General features: G+C 48.4%; 1 protein-coding gene across 1 annotated transcript in view; it reads left to right on the forward strand.

The window, feature by feature from the left end:
- Positions 1 to 19,498, forward strand: part of GPR139 (G protein-coupled receptor 139) — a 33,380-nt gene extending 13,882 nt beyond the window's left edge. The window contains exon 2 of the mRNA XM_070566568.1: positions 17,799 to 19,498. Coding sequence (XP_070422669.1) covers positions 17,799 to 18,733 — 935 coding nt within the window. The 3' untranslated portion in view covers positions 18,734 to 19,498. The remainder of the gene's footprint in view (positions 1 to 17,798) is intronic.
- Positions 19,499 to 19,753: the final 255 nt, after the last annotated feature.

A 19,753-nucleotide genomic window follows, 5' to 3' on the forward strand; every position in this document is an offset into this window, starting at 1 on the left:
TGGATGGATGCATGGATGGATGGATGATGGATGGATGGATGATGGATGGATGGATGGATGGACGGATGATGGATGGATGACGGATTGACGGATGGATGATGGATGGACGACGGATTGACGGACGGATGATGGATGGATGATGGATGGATGATGCATTGATGCATGCACAGATGAACAGATGACCGCTTCTTAAATCCCATAAATGTAATTCCCAGACTAACTGGGAGAGACTGAAGACAACAGCTTGATCGTAACTACTTCGCCACCATCATCATCATCATCACCACCACTGCCATTTACTGAGCACTCCTTCCGAGCCGAGCACTAGATCAAACACATTGCTCCACGTTGCCTCACTTTATCCTCACAGCGATGGCTGTGAGGTGAGACTTCTGTCATCTCCATTTGGCAGATGGGGGAACTGAGGCCCTGAGAAGTTAAATGACCTGCCCGGGGTAACTCAGCTACTGAGCAGCAGAGCTGAGATGTGACAAGCCTGTGCGTCACTGCTGGTGCTCTGTGCTTGCCGCTGGGCCCACTGCAGACATTGGTATTCAAGGCATCAGAAGAGACAAATGCTGAGTCTGAAGACCTCTGCCTGTTCACCGTCCCAGCCTGGTCTTCGCAGACATTTGAGGGACTGTGTCTTCTTTCCTGATTGAGGACTCCCCCAGTGTCCCCAATGCCCACTCCCCAAGCACATGGTTTAATTACTTGAAATTATTTTTAAGCAAGGACAGGCAGGTGAATGCCCTCTCCGCCCCACACCTAACCTACAAAATGGAAAGCGAGTTGCCTCTTTTTTTAAAGTAGCATATTGCGATGAAACAGTTCCCTGAACAATCTGCCGTCTTCCAAACCCTTCCAGGATTTCCTTTACCAGCCATAAGCAGGCTCCATTTCAGTCAAGTGCTCAGAAGGCTGAATCCAGTTCAGGTCGTGAATGTGTTTATTGACCACCTATTAAGTGTCAGGCTCTATTCCTAATGCTTAAAAAGAGTCATCAATAACAGCCATTAATGTTAATATAGTGCTGGCCAGTATGCAAAGTGAATTAAAATTTACAAAGGGCTTTCTCATCCATTATGAAACTGAAGCTCAGAGGAGTCAGATAGCTTTCCCAAGTTACTCCCGGTAGGCAGGGGTGAAACCCGAAACGACATCCTCTACCTCCAGCCCAGGGCCCCTCATCCCACTAAATATACAAAGCTGCCAGAGGCAGGAATGATCCCCAAAATGGAGCCACCCCTGTGAATCGTGCTGGGACTTTCCATTATTCATTCATTTGCAAATTGTATGATAGCTACTGATGTCCCAGAGACAAACTTATCTGGGTTCCTGCCCTCAGGAGGGCACAGTCTGGTTGGAGAGATGAAGAAGTAAATTACATTAATGTGAAGATGGATGTGTCGCGTGCTAGACGGAAGCCCATGTACCATAGGACAAAGAGGAAGGACGTCAGCCCAGTCTTGGGTTGAGGGCAGTGCCGGGATGGCATGGGGGCTATCAGGGCAAACTTTTTGCCCCTACTGTTTGGAACTCATCTTCCTCCTTTCTGAGACCGATCCACAGTGTGTGTTCTGACCACGAGTCTGTTTCTTCCTCATACACGTGCACTGAGCGTCTCCTTCGCATCAGAACCATTGCCAAGGACTGGGCACAAGAGAGATGAATGAACTTTCCCTTGCTTTCGAGGCATGCACTGTCCAGTGGGCAAAACAAGTATATTGAAAATAATTAGGTTTTACCATGTGAAATTGACAATATTTGGCCACTTTTGACCTTTTAAATTGTCCATTTTATGTGTTTCAACCTATTACCCTGCAGTGTAATCATTTGCCGTTCTGAAAAGAACTCAGGATGATGTGGGAGCCCCAAACCTGTGGCCCACTGCTGCATTCATGCCTCCTCCACCACCGCATCCCCCGTGTAGCTGTATCCACGGCTGAAACGTGGACACTAAGATTGCTGAAGCCTCGATGGTAAAAACTAAACTAATGGTCATTTACCCTAATTATAACTAACATTAATCGAGTGCCTCCTACCTGCTGGGCCCTGTTTTAAGCACTTTCCATGAATTAGCTAGTTGAATCCTTCTCACCTCATGAAGTAAGTGCTGTTATTACCCCTTTCAACAGATGAGGAAACTGAGGCACGTGGTAAGTTGTTAAGGGGCTCAAGCTCATGCAGCCAGGCTTCTGACCCAGACATCGGGAGCTAGAACTTGTGCTCCCCTGTCCTCAGCAGTGCTTTCAGCTGGGACAATTCCTAGGTTCCGAGATCACCAAGGTTTTTGTGAGACACTTGGAGCACAAGCAGGATGGTTGGGGACCCAGGAGACACAGTGCAGCCCAGAGTTGGAAAGGAGGCCATGCTCTGCCTCTGCCGGGGGCCTAGCTCTCTGAGGTGCTGGCACTGGGCGTGTCGGGATGGAATTTTCTTCCCGTTCCATCTTTTTTTTTTTTTTTTTTTTTTTTTTTTAAAGATTTTATTTTTTCCTTTTTCTCCCCAAAGCCCCCCGGTACATAGTTGTGTATTCTTCGTTGTGGGTTCCTCTAGTTGTGGCATGTGGGACGCTGCCTCAGCGTGGTCTGACGAGCAGCGCCATGTCCGCGCCCAGGATTCGAACCAACGAAACACTGGGCCGCCTGCAGCGGAGCGCGCGAACTTAACCACTCGGCCACGGGGCCAGCCCCCTTCCCGTTCCATCTTCCAGTCAGTCGTGACCGTCACACTGGGGCTTTGGTCCTCACAAGGACTCTCTTGCTGGTTCCAATAACATTTCAGCTAATCCTCTTGAGTCCTCTAAGCATACTCTTAGATTATCCGCAAATAATCATAATTATGCCTTCTCGAATAGTTACACTTCCGATTTTAGTTTCCTACCTTATCTTTTTAGCTAAACTGTAGATTTGGATTCTTTGTTAGTAGCATTAGTATTTAATATTAGTTAAATCAGTTTTCCCGTAGTATTGCATGAGAATGAGGAGGACGGACTGAGTTTCTGAGCAAATGTAGACAGATGGCTTTGGGAGCAGGGGACAGGGCCAAAGCAGAGCTAAGAGGCCCCTGCAGTCACTCAGGTGTGATATGATGCCATCTAGACTCAGATGCTGCACGAAACAAATCTGCATCAAGTGCCTACTATGTGTCAGTTACTGTGCTAGCAACTAAGAACGTGACCTGAAACGAGACAGGCACAGGCCTGCCGTCTCAGCGCTCCCAGTGCCAGGATGACCAAGGAAAAGAGAAAAGACGGTACACCTCAGAGGTATCAGGATAAAGACTTACCCGTGGGCAACAAGAAAATTACTGCAAGTCTCAGAACCCGGTAGTGTAACTGATAATGACCAGGAAAGTGACTGAATTTTTATTAGCTTCCGAAATCTATTACAATCTAGTCATCTGCAAAAAGGAGAGAGCAATGAAGTCAGAATTTTTCATTTATGAATGCTTTTGAGAATGTGCATTCCAGAGAAATTAGCAGACACTTTCATTTTCTGCTATCTCGCTCTCGACGCCCATCAGGCCCCCTCTGAAATATCTCGTGATAATGGACCTTTGCCTGACGCTCTTCCAGTTTGCAAAGCCGTTTCCTGCGCCTTGTCTCCTTCGGGCCCCACAACCACCATGGAAGGGGGCAAAGCAGTTTCACCGAGGTTATCGCACTGGATTCTTGGATTCTCGTCCCTCGTTTCCCCACGGTCCACATACCAGCTGAGCCTGTCGTTTTCTAGTTCTGCAAGCACAGCATGCTTTCACACCTCCTTGAATTTGCACTTGTGGTTCCCTCTGCCAAGAAAGAAGCCCACCCCTTTCTTCTTCAACTAAGGGGTGCCCTATTCATTCGGGGAAACCCTGGGTGGGCAGGGCAAGGCCATTGTTCCCTGGGGAAGCGAAGGAGATCCAGCGCCCTGGAGTAGGGAGCACCCGACAGTGGTGCCCATGTCAGAGGTAGACCAGCAGGCTGGAGGGCACAGGTCCTGTCCCGCAGCCGCTCTGGGTGTCAGTGGAAACAATGGTCCCAAGGGCCCTTAACAAGTGTAGCAGTTGACACTTGCAGTTGGACAGACTCAAGTTCAACTCCTGGCTCTGAGACTTACTAGCTGTGTAACCTTGAGCGAGTCTCTAAACTTAATCCTAAATTCCCTGCTCTGTATCCACACCTTTAAAGAGAGGGGAGCGGCAGTGACAATTACATTGAAAACACATCACAGTTTCTAGCATACATAAGAGATTGCTAAGTGGAAGCTATTATTTTCATTATTACGACCAATTCCCTCGTGGCATAGAATCACTTACCAGCATCCTCACTCTGACTGTCACTCCTGCTATTATTATTTACATTTTCTCTTATTTTTAAAGGAAAAAAAAACCACTTGCTTTTCCTACGGACGCTTTCCCTGTCCTCTGTGGAAATGACATTTCTGCTCAGGGGAGAAAGAGAAGAGGTTTGTTTTGTCCTAGGCAGGGGGACAGCAAAGCGTGTGGGGCATCGATCTGCCATCGCTGGTGGCTGGACGAGCTGGTTCATGATGGACGGACGAGGGTGATCCTGACAAAGTGGATGGGGAAGTGTTGTGGGAAGAGGGGACTGCATAGGCAAAGGCCCAGAGGCCAGGCAGGGGGTGGCTTGTCTGTGGAGCTTCAGGGACAGTGGTTCCTTTCAGCTGGGACATAGGGTAGACAGGAGTGGTGACCGAAATGGGAGGGAGAGGGGAGCAGAGGCCACAGTTCCAGTGATATCTACTACATGTCCCACTTCCTTCTAAGCATTTTCTGTGCATTAACTTATTTAGTCCTCACAATCAGCCCCATTTTACAGATAAGTAAATGAAGGCACAGAGAAGTTAGGTACCTTGCCCAAGGTCACACAGCAAGTACATGTCAGATCTGGATCCAGCAGCCATGCTCATTACCACTGCACCAAGAAGGCATCACTTCTCTTTCTCTATGACAATCACACATGTGTCCAAAGCCAGGAAAGAAACAGACCCCTCTAGAGTCACGAGGAAGCAAGCCATCCTTCACTTGCTGAACCGAGCCTGGGCAGAGTGGAAGCACTCTCTCTCTATGCGGCCTCTCAGTATGCAGAAGTGAGTTGTTAGAAGTTCCCAAACATAAAACCATTTCCATATAATTACGCCTCCTTGACCTACATGTCATTCGGCTGTGTGCAGAGGCTGGAGGCACAAAAACCAATTTCTCCAACCACAGAAAATTGCTTCCCGAGGCCCCCGGTAATGAGACATTGTCTTCTGGGCATGGCCTGTTCCCTGTCCGACCACGTCCCCTGGTACACGTGCCGCCACCTCCACCCCGCCTCTCCTGGGAGGATTCAGGTCCCACAGCAGAACAGAATGTCCGCCAGGACGGCGGCCTTGGCGAGCGCACAGCTGGGCAGCGTGCGGGAGGGGCCTTTCGGATGTTCTTGAACAACCAGACCCGAGGAACCTTCCTTGGCTAGACCGAGAGGACAAAAGGTGGGGACGTCACGTGGGAGGATGGATGGTACCTCTCAGCAGGTCCGCTGGCTGCTGTCAAAATTTATACACGAGGAAGCTGCGATACCAACCGTGTGTGAAAGCTTCCAGAGGTGGACAAGGGGCCCTCTCTTCTTCAGCCCTGCCTCACCTCCCTTCAGGCGTATCTGCGGTTTGGTGCAGAAACAAGCATCTTACATAGTAAAGCCCTGTGATGACCCTCTGTTGCCTCAGGACAAATTCAACTCAAAGCATTAGAATGTAGTGCCGTTACCCCTCCACCTCTCCGCCAGCCAGGCCTCCCCTGACTCTCTCCGGGCTCAGGAGGGCAGGTGACACAAACAGAGTGAGGCCTGGCGGGGACTTGTTGAGCCGGAGGGCAGCCCCACGTGGAAATGTGCTCCCCGCGTGGCCTCTCCTTCTGATTTTCAAAAGAAGCGCCAATCCTGGATTGGCCAGGAAATACTCCGATTGGTAATTATGGCAACTGATTCAAAACTCTTCAAGACACATCTGCAGGCTGGCGTTCCCTCCTGCATGTTCCCTCCTGGCCCCTCTTACCATCGGAGTTTGTGAAACTAGCAGCAAGTTTGAAATGACTTCTCATGCTCCCTTGCGATGATTTATTCAGTAAGTTCTGAGCATCTGGAGCCCGAGGAATGGGTCTCACACTCCCGAGAGCCTGCCTGATCCAGGCTTGGCACACAATTGAGCACCACGAAATTTATGTTGGACTGAATTGGATTCACATGGAAGATTCTGGCACAAAACCTCTTCTCGGGAGCTGATCACCTCAAAAAGATCTCTCTCACCCACTGAACACTGAGTCAATTTCCAATTCATTTCCAATTACCTTTGATCACGTCACCTGATGCATTTTAGCAGTAAACTCAGTGATCTTCCAGTCTATTCAAAACTTAACCAGCCTTTCTGCATGTCTATGATGCTATTAATCTATATTCGTAATCATTCATTCAACAGATATTTATTGAGCACTTACTATATGCCAGAAACTGTGTAAGACGTTGGTAATATATTAATAACAATCAGCAAAGCAGACACACTTCCTGCCCTTCTGGATTTCTAACCTGTCTAATAGGAATAATGGTAAAATTTATGTAGCATGCAAGGCACTAGGCACTAGGCTAGGCATCTTCCCTGCGGTAATTCACTTAATGCTCACAAAAACCTGTAATAAGTGCCGTATCATCATCCTTTTCACAGATGAGCAAACCAAGGCACAGAGAGGTTAAGTAAACTCCTCACGATCACACAGCTAGAAAGCAGCAGAGGCAGGCTCCAGAATCTGTGCTTTTTGCCACTTGCCTTTCTGGGATGACAGTGGGGGCCCCAGAAGTGCCTCCTGAATCGTCTAATCAGTAGTCGTTACGGTTGTGGTCCGCTCTGGAGGTGTCTATAGTGTCTATAGCAGTGGAACCCTGGGTATGTAGGTTAACCATAAGAACCTCATCTTTGTATATCGTAGTAAATTTTTTTCCCTGATATCACGTGTTATTGCCTTTCCTTCTTTTAAGTTGGAGACACCTGACACAGACCTAATATGAGAAAGCAGCTGCAGGTGCAAAGTCGACAGCTGATTGCTGTCATTTCTACGTGGACTTAGCTGTGGGCAACCAGCTGTCCTTAGGAAGTAGCCGCTGGGAAGAGACACCTTAAGGCTGGAAAGGCAGCGTGGGTCACTGGCTAATGAACTATTTGTTTAATTTATTTATAATGTTTCTAGTTGTTGAGCGTGTCGCCCACAGTCCGCCAGAGCGCCCGACTCCCCATCTCTTCACGCTTCTGGGCAGCCTTCCCCGGCCCCAACGTCAGAACCCACTGCCGCTTTCCCTCCCTGGGCCTGTGACAAGGCCTGGGCCAGCTGGGTCCCACCTGCTGCTTGGTCATGGAACCTCTTTCCCTTTGTGCCCTCCTTGCTAGCAGGGAGGCATCTGCCCCCTCACCAGCAGCCTCAGCACTGTGAGTGGCACACAGCACACCACCAGCACATGCTTTTTGAAAGAAAGAAGGAGGCCCAGAGAAATATGTGACTTGCCCAAGGCCGCAGAGCTAGTAGATAGCAGAGCAGAAGTCAGCTCGGTCAAAATAGATCGTAAGCTCCATGTGGACACGATCCACTTGTGTGTTTGCACATTGCTGCGTCCCGGTGTCTGGTACAGTGCCTGGTGCATGGTGGGTGGCTCAGTAAACATTTGTTGAATGAATAAGTGAGCGCCAACCTCCTTTGTCCTCTGTTCTTTCTTTGTCCTTGCCTGCATGGAAGAAGACAGGCAACAGAAAATGAAGGCTTTGTGCTGGCTGCGTTCCGTATGCACAATTGATAAATTAGTTGCCCACAGCTAAAAATACCTACCCCTGGCAGCCCCTGGGAGGCAGATGGATGGGGCTCAGTGCAAGATGTTTAATCAAACAGCGACAACCCGGGCAGAGCCACAATTAGCCTCTGACACCCCAGTGAACTCCAGATGAAGAGCCCGGAAGCCTCTGACTTCCTGTTGGTCCCCTGACACCCAGTGACTATCCCCCTGGGCCCACAAAACAGCAAAAACAAATGAGCATCCTGTGCACGAGGCAGTCACCAGCTGGAAGTGAGGGGACGGGCAGAGTGGGCAGAAATGAGCACTGGGGAAATTAGCCAGTGGAGAGCACCGTCCGACAGTGGAAGGGACAGTGCAGAGGGTCGCGCTCGTGTGCCCTGGACTTCCAGGAAGCAATTCAATCCTCAGAAACAGAGACAAACTCACTGTCTCTTTACCCCCACTTATTCCCTAGGGCTGGGAGTGGCGGGAGTTCTCGAAGGCCCTACAACTCCTCTGAAGTGAATTCTTCCCTCGTGCCACATACATGCCAGCTGATAGACACTGTTTAGGGAAAAAAAGGAAAGAAAGAGAAAGAAGGAAGTGACCTGTTTCTGTTTAATGGTCAGTTCCTTCGAGCTAATCTTGGAAACATCTGGACAAGCAGGTACATCAAATGGGCTCCAGAGTCTGATGAACTGTTTTTGCATCCTGAGTCCAGCACACGCTGGTGTCTGATCTGGGCCAGACTCTGACCCACTGAGCCTCAGTGTTCTCATCTCTGTAAGGGGGATGTTCATAGCAATGTCGTGTGAGCGTTCAAGTTAATGCAAGTAAAACCTCTACCGAGTGAGCCACACATAGTAAGTCTTAATAAGTGCTTAATAACCTTAATAAAGTTATTATTAAATGTGCAAGTCCTGCGCCGCTGTCATATGACAGGCGTCCGTGGACGGCAGAACTGGAGGAGGCGCTCGATACCTGTGCGGCCAACCTCAGCCAACTTCCCAACCCTTCAGCTTCAGTCTTTCTCATATATAACGAGAGGATGAAAAAGCTCCCTACTTTATCAGTAAGGATTAAGTATTGGATATTTAGTGCTAGACCTTATAATATTAAACAATATTTAGTATGATAGATATGAGATATCTTTCATGTGTATGAGACGTGAGTTCTGGGCCTGACACACAGCAAGCACTCGGTCACTGTTCGCTGCCCCGAGAAGATGAGGAGACCTGCCTCCTTCACGCCTCTTGGCCTTTGCTCATGCGTTCACTCTCCCTGGAGTGCCCTCCCCTGCCTGGTCTGCCTGTTAAACTCCTGCTCACCTCGGCTGGAGGTGAGCGATGATACCATCATTATGATTCTTGCTTTATTCTTCACTGGCTCGTTTTGCAGATCGGGAACCTGAGACCCTGAGACGGGAAGTGGCTTGTCCAGGGGCACACAGGGGTCTACGTCAGGACCCAGACTAACCCTGAGGCGGCTCCCATCTCAGCTGGGAAGTCTAAGGACACTTCCATTGACCGAGGATGAGCAATGAGTCAGAACTCTTTTCTAGAGCCAATACTCCCGTCCTCGAGACATACACCAGGTGAAGCCCCTGCCTTCATCTCCCAGTGCTTCTTCCTCCACCTCGGGCCTTCGCCTGCCTCAGTTTACCACGATACTGGTGGTCACACTCTCGCGTAAGAACTGTGGCCACTCCCTGCGCGCCTTCCCTGTGGCAGGCTCTGTGCTAAGGGCTGTATGTGCGTGATTCTATCTAATCCTCATAGCCACCCTCTGGGCCCCATGCCACCGTCACGCCCATTCTACTGATGAGGGATCTGGAGCTCACTGCACTGACACAACTTCTCTAAGAGTGCCAGCCAGAAACGCTGGGAGGCCGGGATGCTGACGCAGCTCCGCCAGACTCCAAAACTCATGCCTCTCATTTTAAGGAGCCAGTCCCTTCTGGTAACCCTTCTGCTCTGTGTTTGTCAGGCCCCGATCGTCTTTGTGATGAACCCCCAGAGCTGAGAAGACACAGCTGCATCCATCACGTGGTATGGATCTTGACCCCGATGGCACCATCCAGTGCTTTCAAAATGCTTCTTTGACTCGCCAGCTGTGCCGTCTTGGGCAGGTGGCTAACCCTCTCTGAATATCAGTTTTCTCACTTGTAAAATGGAGACCAGGGCCTGCATTCTCCTTGCAGTGTTATCCTCTTACAGTTTCCTTTAAATCAACTCACTTTTTAAAATAAACTGAACTTACTTTGTAAGCAGGCTTTTATCACTAGCCTAAATGGAAAAATAACATTCCTCCAATACCAGTGAAACTAAATGCACAACTTGTCAAGTACAAACGTTCATCAGGGAATCACACAAATCATCTCATCTTTACCACCTAGCGCATAGGAAGCGCTCAACGTATTGAATTTTGGCACTCGGAGTATAGTGTGCAAACTTTTTGAGTCTGTTGGCCAACTTGAATGTGGTTTCACAGCTGAGACCTAGCGTTTGTCACGGTTACCCAAAGAGGTTGCCCCTGGTCAAAAAGCCAGAACCATTTTGCAGTGAAGAGAAGACCAATGGGGTGGTCGGATGAATGAGATGACCAGCAGGATGCTGACTCACTTTCCTCCATTGCCCTGACCTGGATTGCCCTGGGATGGCCGCCATCTTAGCTCTTCCTGACTGCTCATCTACAGGGGGCAGTCCTGCGAGGTCGCCACTAGTTCTGGTCTACAATGGAAACCACCGCTTGGCTAAGTTCTGGGCAAAGCCAGGAAGGCCGCACCATGGCTCCAGGGCCCAAGACCCTCAGGGCAAATCCACAGCATTTGATTCCCCATGGTAGACGTCACCAACCCATTGCAACACTACTAAGCCCGGGCATGGTTTTAGAATACTTTTCAACATGGCACCCAACAGCCACTACCAGTCGATTGAAGATGAAGCATGTTTGCCATTCCTGCCTCAGGCTGCGCTCTCCCTCTCGGCAGGAGACTCTAGAGAGGGAGACGCAAAGAAAGGAGTAAAAGAATCCACCCAAGGGCTAAATGTGGTAACAAATAGGGGTCGCCCCAAGAAAAACAATAGAGAAGAGCATGATCAGAAAGCTATAACGAACATTAAACAGCGATCAAAATAAGAACTAAAATTTAAAAAGAACAAAGGCTGTTTCAGAGAATGCAAGAGACAACTGAGTCATCGTGCAATAATGGCTCTCAGGGGCATATTTCCCTAGACAATGACCAACGTTCTTCCCCAGCAAACAGAGAAACAAGTGGAGTGGGAGGTGCAATTACAGCGGGCAGCTAGAGAGATCAGGTTAGAGGCCATGAAGAACTTCCTGACAGGGTGACAGGGCTCTTAGCGCCTGGAATGATCCATGGAGGGAAACGAGAATCTTCTGTAGGATTCCTTGAAAGCTCAGACTCTCTCCTGCCCATCTCTGCTTCCAGCACAGGTTCTGGCCTCTCACTCAGTAATTGTCTGCTGAACTAAATAAGCCAGGCGTGAAAAGGAACAATAGCTAACATTTCCTGAGTGCTCACTGTGTGGCAGGAGCCATGCTAAGCAGTTGACACACGTTATTTCCTGTGTCTTCATAACAACCTGTGAGAGTGCTATTTATGATGATGCCCGTTTCACGGATGTAGGAACCACGGCTCACTTCACAACCTCTTCCAGCCAGGATGGGTTCTTAGGTACCTGTATATTTGGAGCGAGGTTTGCTTTTTCTGCAAAGAGCAACAAGATCAAATAGCGCTTCTGGGGACCCGGAAGCCATCCTTCAGGATGGCCTTTCCCATGGGATGGGGTCCCACTGCCTGCCCTCCACCTCACTAGTCCACAGCCAGTTTTGTGCCCCTGATAACCAACTACAGGAAAGATTCTGCATTCCATAGTTTCTGCCCTGGGGCAAGTGGAGCAACAGGAAACAAGGATGGTCACTAGCCGGCTGGCAGTGCCTGAGGCTGGACCACATGGTAAGACAGCTGCCCTCAGGACATCCTGCCCTACCCGTCTCCTCGAATCCCTGAGGGCAGGACTTCCAGGAGACCTCCTCCCACCATCCTCGGAGACCAAGACTGAACGCCAAGTCTGGTCAGCCCCATCTTTTTCTTTCCCCTTCCTCTGCTCCAAGACCCAGGGTGGAGCAGGTAGCCCTGAGGAGGTCACAGCCCGCAAGAGGCAAGGCTCCATCACACAATTCCCTCTCCACTCCCCCGCTGATCTGCACAAGGGCGGTGCTGGCTTCTTGGCTGGGAGGCCTAGAAACTGCTTTTCCTAAAAGTCTGTCCTTGGGGCACCTCCCGCGAGCAGCTGAAGTAACACCACTGGAATTGCTCGTAATGTCAGGGGTCCTTGTGTATCCGCAGGACATGGGGCTGAGTCTTCTAGTGCAAAAGGTAGGCAACTTTAAGGAAGGGCGATGCATGTAAGTCACAGGGACTGGTGGCTGAAAGGGGTGAATGGCTCTCTTTTTGGAAATTCACAAGAACATAATTTACGATGCAGAGAAAGAGGATTTGCAGAAGGTAAGCCCCGGAATTTAATTAGCCCAGACAAGCAATTTTCTGTCGATTTCTTAAGACCTGCATGGACCGAGCAAGTGTGGTGTCAGTGGCCTGCTTTTCTTCACATGACTGCCATCGTGGTCAAAAAGTTCTTCTTGGTGTCTAACCTAAATCCTTTTCTAGCTCCAACTTAAGCTCTTTTCTTTCTTACAAATTCTCTTATCTGCCTTTAGAAAGGAAGGAGGGAGGAGGGAAAGGAGAGAAGGAGAAAGGAAAAATGTGTTGCCCTTTAGACCAGCATTCCTACTTTGGGGAATTTATTCTACAGAAATATAAAAAGATGCTTTATGAAGCTCTAAGTGGCCAAAACGTAAAGTAGGTAATGTCCATCCATAGGGGAATATTCCTTGAATATTATGGACATAGGGGGAAAAAAATCCATGATTTACTTTTAATTGAAAAAAGATCGACTTGCACAGCAGCATTATTGTACGATCTCATTTTGTAGGATAATCATTATTACTGATTATATTTATAATTTATAGGCATAGAAACATCCTGGAAACATAAATAGCAAATGGCTAACAAACCTCTGTTCTGGTTATCTATTGCAGCATAGCAAGCCACTCCAAAACTTAGAGGCTTACAACAACAACTTATGATTATTTATCGTGGTTCTTGGGCTGGCTGGGCTCAGCGGGGTGGTCTTCCTCGGGGGCTCGCATGCAGTGGCCCCAGGGGGCAGCTCCGTGGGGCTTCTATTGAGCTGGACATCCGAGATGGATATGAGCTGACCTGGGGCTTTCAACCGAAGTCACTACACGCAGCTTCTCCAGTGGCTTGGGCTTCTCAAGCTGGGTTCCAAGAGGGAACATCCCAAGAGCAAATATTCCAAAGGCCCACTTGTGACCTGCCATGCAGTGTCACTCCCGCCATAATCTGTTGGTCAAAAGTAAGTCACAGGACTAGTTTTAACTCAAGGGAGAGAGACTACACAAAGGCAGGAGTATCTGTGGCTCATAGGAGGCCATGTACGAGGCTAGATACCACATTATCTCTGAAAATGGGACTTGAGCAGACTTCCACATTCTAATTTCTAATGTAGTAGTTAAATATATAAACTCAGGAGACAAAAAACCTGGTTTAATGTCCTGGCTCACCACTCGCCTGCTGTGGGACTTCAAACAAGTTACTTAACCTCTCTGAGCCTCGATGCTCTGAAATAATAGTACCAACCTTACAGGATGGTTGTGAAGATTAAGTGAGATATCGTGGGTAAGATGCTTAGAATGCCCTGTTCATATGAGTGCTCCATAAAAGTCAGCTAATAATAATATTATTACACACTGACATAAAATGTTTAATTTTTTATGCGTTTTACTTTCGTCATTGAAAAAACAATTTTCAAAGACCAAGAAAAGAAAAAGAAACGTAGCTGAATTAAGAGAAATTCAGAACTCCCACTCAGTGTTCTGTTCCAGCTGCAGGGACCTCTTAATCCTCACGGGCACAGAAATGCCTCTGGAAGAGCTCGAGCCTCTCCCTCTGCGCCAGCAGACCATTCAGCGGCGGGCTCCGACCGCCCAGACTTTATTGTTCTCTCAGCCACTCTCCGAATCCTCTGGAGCTCGAGCTGCACAGGACAGGAGATGAATTCCCCCCAGAATAGAACCAAGAAGCTTTGCAGTCACGTAATACGTGCTTTCTGTTACCCAGGAGCTTCGACCTGCCTCGCCCTCACCACACCATTGACAGAAAGGATTTGCTTTTGAGAAGCATTGACATTTTGATCGTGAAGTTCCTTGGGGCTCGCTTGGATGAGACTGGTGGGGTTTCTACAACCACAGAGCCTTGGGCCAGTTCGTTTGAGAGAAAAGTTGAAAAATGGGATTTTTCCGCAGCGAGGACTTAGATTTTCTTCGCTTTTTCACCCATTATAAACACACACAGACCCTGTCAACGTCACCCCTTGTCTTGGGGGAAAACGTGCCACGGTGGAAAGGAAAGGATTTTTTTGATGCGGGGAATTACAGCAAATATCAAAATTTAAGAGTTGAACACTCCACCTTCTCACTTCTTTTTCAGAAAATCAAGACCCGGGACCGTCCCGCTCCCCTCTGGGTCTCTGTGCCTCACACGCCTCTCTCACTCCAGCATCTCCTAAGTGTTCTCGACATCGCGTTGGGGGAAAATCTCCCTCTGCAAAAGAAATGGGAAACTCAGGGTCTGCGGGTTCGTTTCTCAAGAGAGGCAATGACTAGAAACTTAAGGAAATGTCAAATATGAATACCTAGCAATTTCGCTGGGAGCTGATGACTTGTCTGACTTAAAGTGTTAATCAGATGGTACTGGAATATTTTTAAGGAGGTCGGATGTGGAAGATTTTTAGCATCACCCTTCAAACAGGGTTCACCTGGGGAGTAAGAGACAGTGGTGAGAGTCACTCTCTGCAGAATATATATATAACCCTTTTTCTGCGGAGACCCCAGCATTTATTCATTCCTGCCCTTTTATAGGCTCGGGTGGGACAGGGACAGGAGAGAGCGTGTGGGCATTGTTTAAGGAATAGAAAAAAGAGGTTCTGAGAGATGACGGCGCTTTTCTAAGTCAGGGGCAACCCCGGGAGCAGGTATCCCTTTCCTCCAGCTGAGAACACTTTCCTACGACCAAAAATAAAGCAGAACTTGATACGCCATAAAGTCAGACAGAGCTAGAGTCACCCTCTGGCTCCTCCACTTACTCAGTATGTGGCATTGAGCAAATTACCTAAACAACCCAAGCCTCGGTTTCCTCATCTGTAAAATGGGGGTGATTATAGGACTGACAAGAGGCCTTCGCACTGTTGCAGGAATACCAAGCTCGTTCCCGCCTCAGGGCCTTTGCACGTCCCATTCCCACTGCCTAGAATTCTTTTCCTGCAGATCTTATCATGGCAGATCCTTTCTCCTCATTCTTAATTGAACTCAAATGTCATTCTTCAGTCTGAAAAAAACACTCTCCCATCAATTTGTCTCATCCTTTGGTTTTATTCTGTATAGTATCACTATCTGAAATTCTCTTGCACATTTTTGTGTTTATTTATTGCCTGTCTCCCCCACTATACTCTAAGCCCCATGACAAAAGGGAACTTGTCCTTTTTGTTCATCCCTGCATCTCCCACACCTCATACAGTGCCTGCCACATAGTAAATGCTCAGTTAATACTTGTTGAATGAATGGACTCTTGGTCAATAGCCAACATTCACTGAGAACTTACCACTCGCCAGACCCCGTTCTAACCACTTCATAAAAGTTATCTCACTTAATCTTCAGAAGAACCCAATGATGTGGATATCCCTATGAACTTCATTTTATAAAAAGGGAAACTGAGGCACAGAAGGATTGAATAAATTTGCCCAGAGCCAAAGAGCCAGTAATAGTAGAGCCAGAACTGAACCCCCAGCAGTCTAGCCCCAGACTCCATACTCCTAATCTCTGGGCTCCGATGCTCTTGGCTGGATAGGAAAGCATCAGACCTGATTTCACAGCTCGGTTCCATGAAGCTCTGACTGTATATGATTCGATCAAAGAAGCCAGACTTTTGACCCACACCCTCCTCCAAAGCCTTGCCCTTCACTCTGTCACCAGCAGCTCTTGTATCACCATGTGAGTTCTTGTTTCTCTCTTTAACTCAGCCACTTGCATGTTGTTTCTACATTCTCTGAGGGGAGACTCCGAGTGTCTGCAACACCAATTTGTATCCACCGTGGGCCCTGGCACACAAAAGGTGGATGCTGCATACTTCTTGAAAAGCTTTCTAAATGAATAAAACATTTTGGAACACTTTTCAACAGAACATGGCTGTTTAATAAAAGAGAGCTATGAAGTACAAAAATGCTTACAAAGCAAGTAGAAATCAGTATGTGTTCCTTGCCTTAGTGAACCCAGCCCTTCATGCTTCACCCACCTCAGGGCCTTTGCAGGTGCTGCCCCTTTGCTGGACACACTCTCCTCCCACATTTTTTGCCTCCTACTGCTTCTCCAAATCTCAGCTTGAACATCAGTCCCTCACCAAAGATCTTCCTGATCACTAGCAGCACTTACTATAGTTTCCAGTTATACATTTTCTTCTGTGCTTCTTCTGTTGATGTTTTTCTTGCCTTGTGTACTCTAAGCTCCATGAAGGCAGGACAAACTGTGTCTGTTTTGTTCAACATCTCCTCCTAGGGCATGGCTCATAGTAGGTGAGCAAAGACACTTGGAATGGGGGCCAGCCCAGTGGCACAGCAGTTAAGTGCGCACGTTCTGCTTCGGCGGCCCAGGGTTCACCCATTTGGATCCCGGGTGCAGACGTGGCACTGCTTGTCAAGCCATGCTGTAGTAGGCGTCCCACGTATAAAGTAGAGGAAGATGGGCATGGATGTTAGCTCAGGGCCAGTCTTCCTCAGCAAAAAAGAGGAGGATTGGCAGCAGTTAGCTCAGGGCTAATTTCCTCACAAAAAAAAAACCACTTGGAATGCATGAATATACTTTTGAAATCTCAGCTTTACAAATATAAAGAGCTTGGCTTTCATGGGCCTCTTTTCTTAAGTAGTGACTGAAAGTAAAGTGTACTCATAATTTTTCTTTATCGCATACAGTGTGCATGGTACCCCTACCCCGACTTGGAAGTATCAATATTGTGAGAGGTTTAGAGCACGGGTGTTGGTCCTGGGTTTGAATCCTGGCTAGTTAATATCATCGGTACCTGAACTCGCCACCACTTCAAAATATTATTTCAAAGTGCTTTGAACAAGAACATCTACCCAAGAGAAACTCTCACACGGAGCCGCCTCTCGTGGAGAGACATACCAGGGTATTAATACAGCAGTTTGTAACCGCAAAATCCTGAAACCAATTTAAATGCATATTTTTATATATGCAAGTAAATAAGAATAGATATAATTTATTTTTAAATTAATCTGAGGGTCATGATCGTCTCTGCTCCTTCAATTCCAAATCCACCTTAAAAAGGAGCAGTGCTAAAGTCGAAGTTCTAAAAAGGTTCTTAAGAGGCCGTTGAGTCTAGTCTCCTACCTGACCACGTGGAGCAGGAAAGGCCACCCCAGTCCCGTGTCCCCCATGCAGTTGGACAAAAGAAAGAGCACGGCATTTGGGATTAGGGAATCTAGGTTTCATTCTGTCACCAGGACTTCCTCTGTGACTCTAAGCAAGTTCCTCAAGCTCTCTGAGCCCTAGTTTCGTTTCTGAAGTGAGGACAGTGGCCACACCACCTGTCATGACTGTGTGAGGAGCAAATAAACTACAATACGAGCATAAAACTCTGTCAAAATCACATCCAGCTCTTTGTATGAGGTGCGACTTGTAGCACCGAGCCTGTCCCTCAGAAGCACTGGTTCAGTCCCTCTGACTGCCATGGGGCCGCCCAATAAGCCCGCGCCTGGGGCCCCCTGGTAGCCAGTGAAGTCATCTTGCTTCAGCAATAAACCCGATTCTCTTCTCCCCGCAGCCAACATCCTGACGGTGATCATCCTCTCCCAGCTGGTGGCTCGGAGGCAGAAGTCGTCCTACAACTATCTCCTGGCGCTTGCCGCGGCAGACATCTTGGTCCTTTTTTTCATCGTGTTCGTGGACTTCCTGCTGGAAGACTTCATCCTGAACATGCAGATGCCTCAGGTGCCCGACAAGATCGTGGAGGTGCTGGAATTCTCCTCCATCCACACCTCCATCTGGATCACCGTCCCCTTAACCATCGATCGGTACATCGCCGTCTGCCACCCGCTCAAGTACCACACGGTCTCCTACCCGGCCCGCACCCGGAAAGTCATCGTCAGTGTCTACATCACCTGCTTCCTCACCAGCATCCCCTACTACTGGTGGCCCAACATCTGGACTGAAGACTACAACAGCACCTCTGTGCACCACGTCCTGATCTGGATTCACTGCTTCACGGTATACTTGGTGCCCTGCTCCATATTCTTCATCTTGAACTCAATCATCGTGTACAAGCTCAGGAGGAAGAGCAATTTTCGCCTCCGTGGCTACTCCACCGGGAAAACCACCGCCATCTTGTTCACCATAACCTCTATCTTTGCCACGCTCTGGGCCCCCCGCGTCATCATGATTCTCTACCACCTCTACGGGGCGCCCGTCCAGAACCGCTGGCTGGTGCACATCATGTCCGACGTGGCCAACATGCTGGCCCTTCTGAACACCGCCATCAACTTCTTCCTCTACTGTTTCATCAGCAAGCGATTCCGAACCATGGCAGCCGCCACCCTCAAGGCCTTCTTCAAGTGCCAGAAGCAACCCGTCCAGTTCTACACCAACCACAACTTTTCCATAACAAGTAGCCCCTGGATCTCGCCGGCCAACTCGCACTGTATCAAGATGCTGGTGTACCAGTATGACAAAAACGGAAAACCTATAAAAGTATCCCCATGACCCCATAGGTTTGGCACCTAGTGCCTCTGTCTAATCCATTTCCAGATGGGAGGGTGGCCCATCCTAAGGCTGAACAGCTCTCCTTAAGAGTGCTAATCTGATTTCCTGTCTCCACAGACTGAGCAACTCTCAGACTGGTAGATGAGAGAAGATGGAAGAGAAGAAAGAAAACCATGAATCTTGTTTCCATTGATGCATTTATTTTCACAAAGTCATGTTGACAGCAAAAGTTCCTACCAGTTTGAAGATGCCATTTGAGCTAGTGTCATCATCCTGTGGTCAGTAGGGACACACAGTAGAGAAATAGCGTGTGGCTTAGCCTCGGCACCATCTACAGTCACTGGGAACTGCTCATTTGTGTGACACACCAAGCCACAGTAGCACGTATGTGAGCCCACACTCTTCTTCCAAGAGCTGAGGTCATGCATCACTTCCCTGTGCTGTTCTCAGCAGTTAACTGCTGACCAATTCTGGATTTTTCCAAGGTGCCCTTTGTCCTAGAGAGGGCTGTGATCTTGAAATAGCCCTGGCACCCCTGGCTACAGAATGACACTGTGGGGACAGGGGAGTATTGAATCCCATTCAAACTCTGGCCAGGGTTTCTTTGGAAAGGCTTCAAACCAACATAACTCAGACCTGGGGGTCTACGATGTGGTCTCTCTATTCGCCATCATGTATAGATTTTATCTATCTCCTCCAAAACAAAGACCCTGCCTGGTGCATGGCAGGAAAGGAGGATTTCTTGAGCCCAGAAAAACAAAAAAATAAGCCCACTCTTGCCGTTGTTTCGATCCATCCCCATGTCAGCTGCGCACAATCCTTTTGCTCAAAATAGCTTCTTCTTGCGGTGCCACTCAAGCTTCCTGGAGAAGCCTTTTACGTGTAAAGTTGCCAATCCTGCCTCCTTGCTTGCTGAAGCCCTCACCAAATTGTTTTATTTAAAGTGACTTCCGAACTGGATCTAATTTTGGAGGGTCAGGAACTGTAGCTTTCCAGATGTGAAGGGAGGCATTCTCAGTT

The sequence above is a fragment of the Equus przewalskii genome, chromosome 12 (genome assembly GCF_037783145.1).
Source record: "Equus przewalskii isolate Varuska chromosome 12, EquPr2, whole genome shotgun sequence".
NCBI classification, from domain to species: Eukaryota; Metazoa; Chordata; class Mammalia; order Perissodactyla; family Equidae; genus Equus; species Equus przewalskii.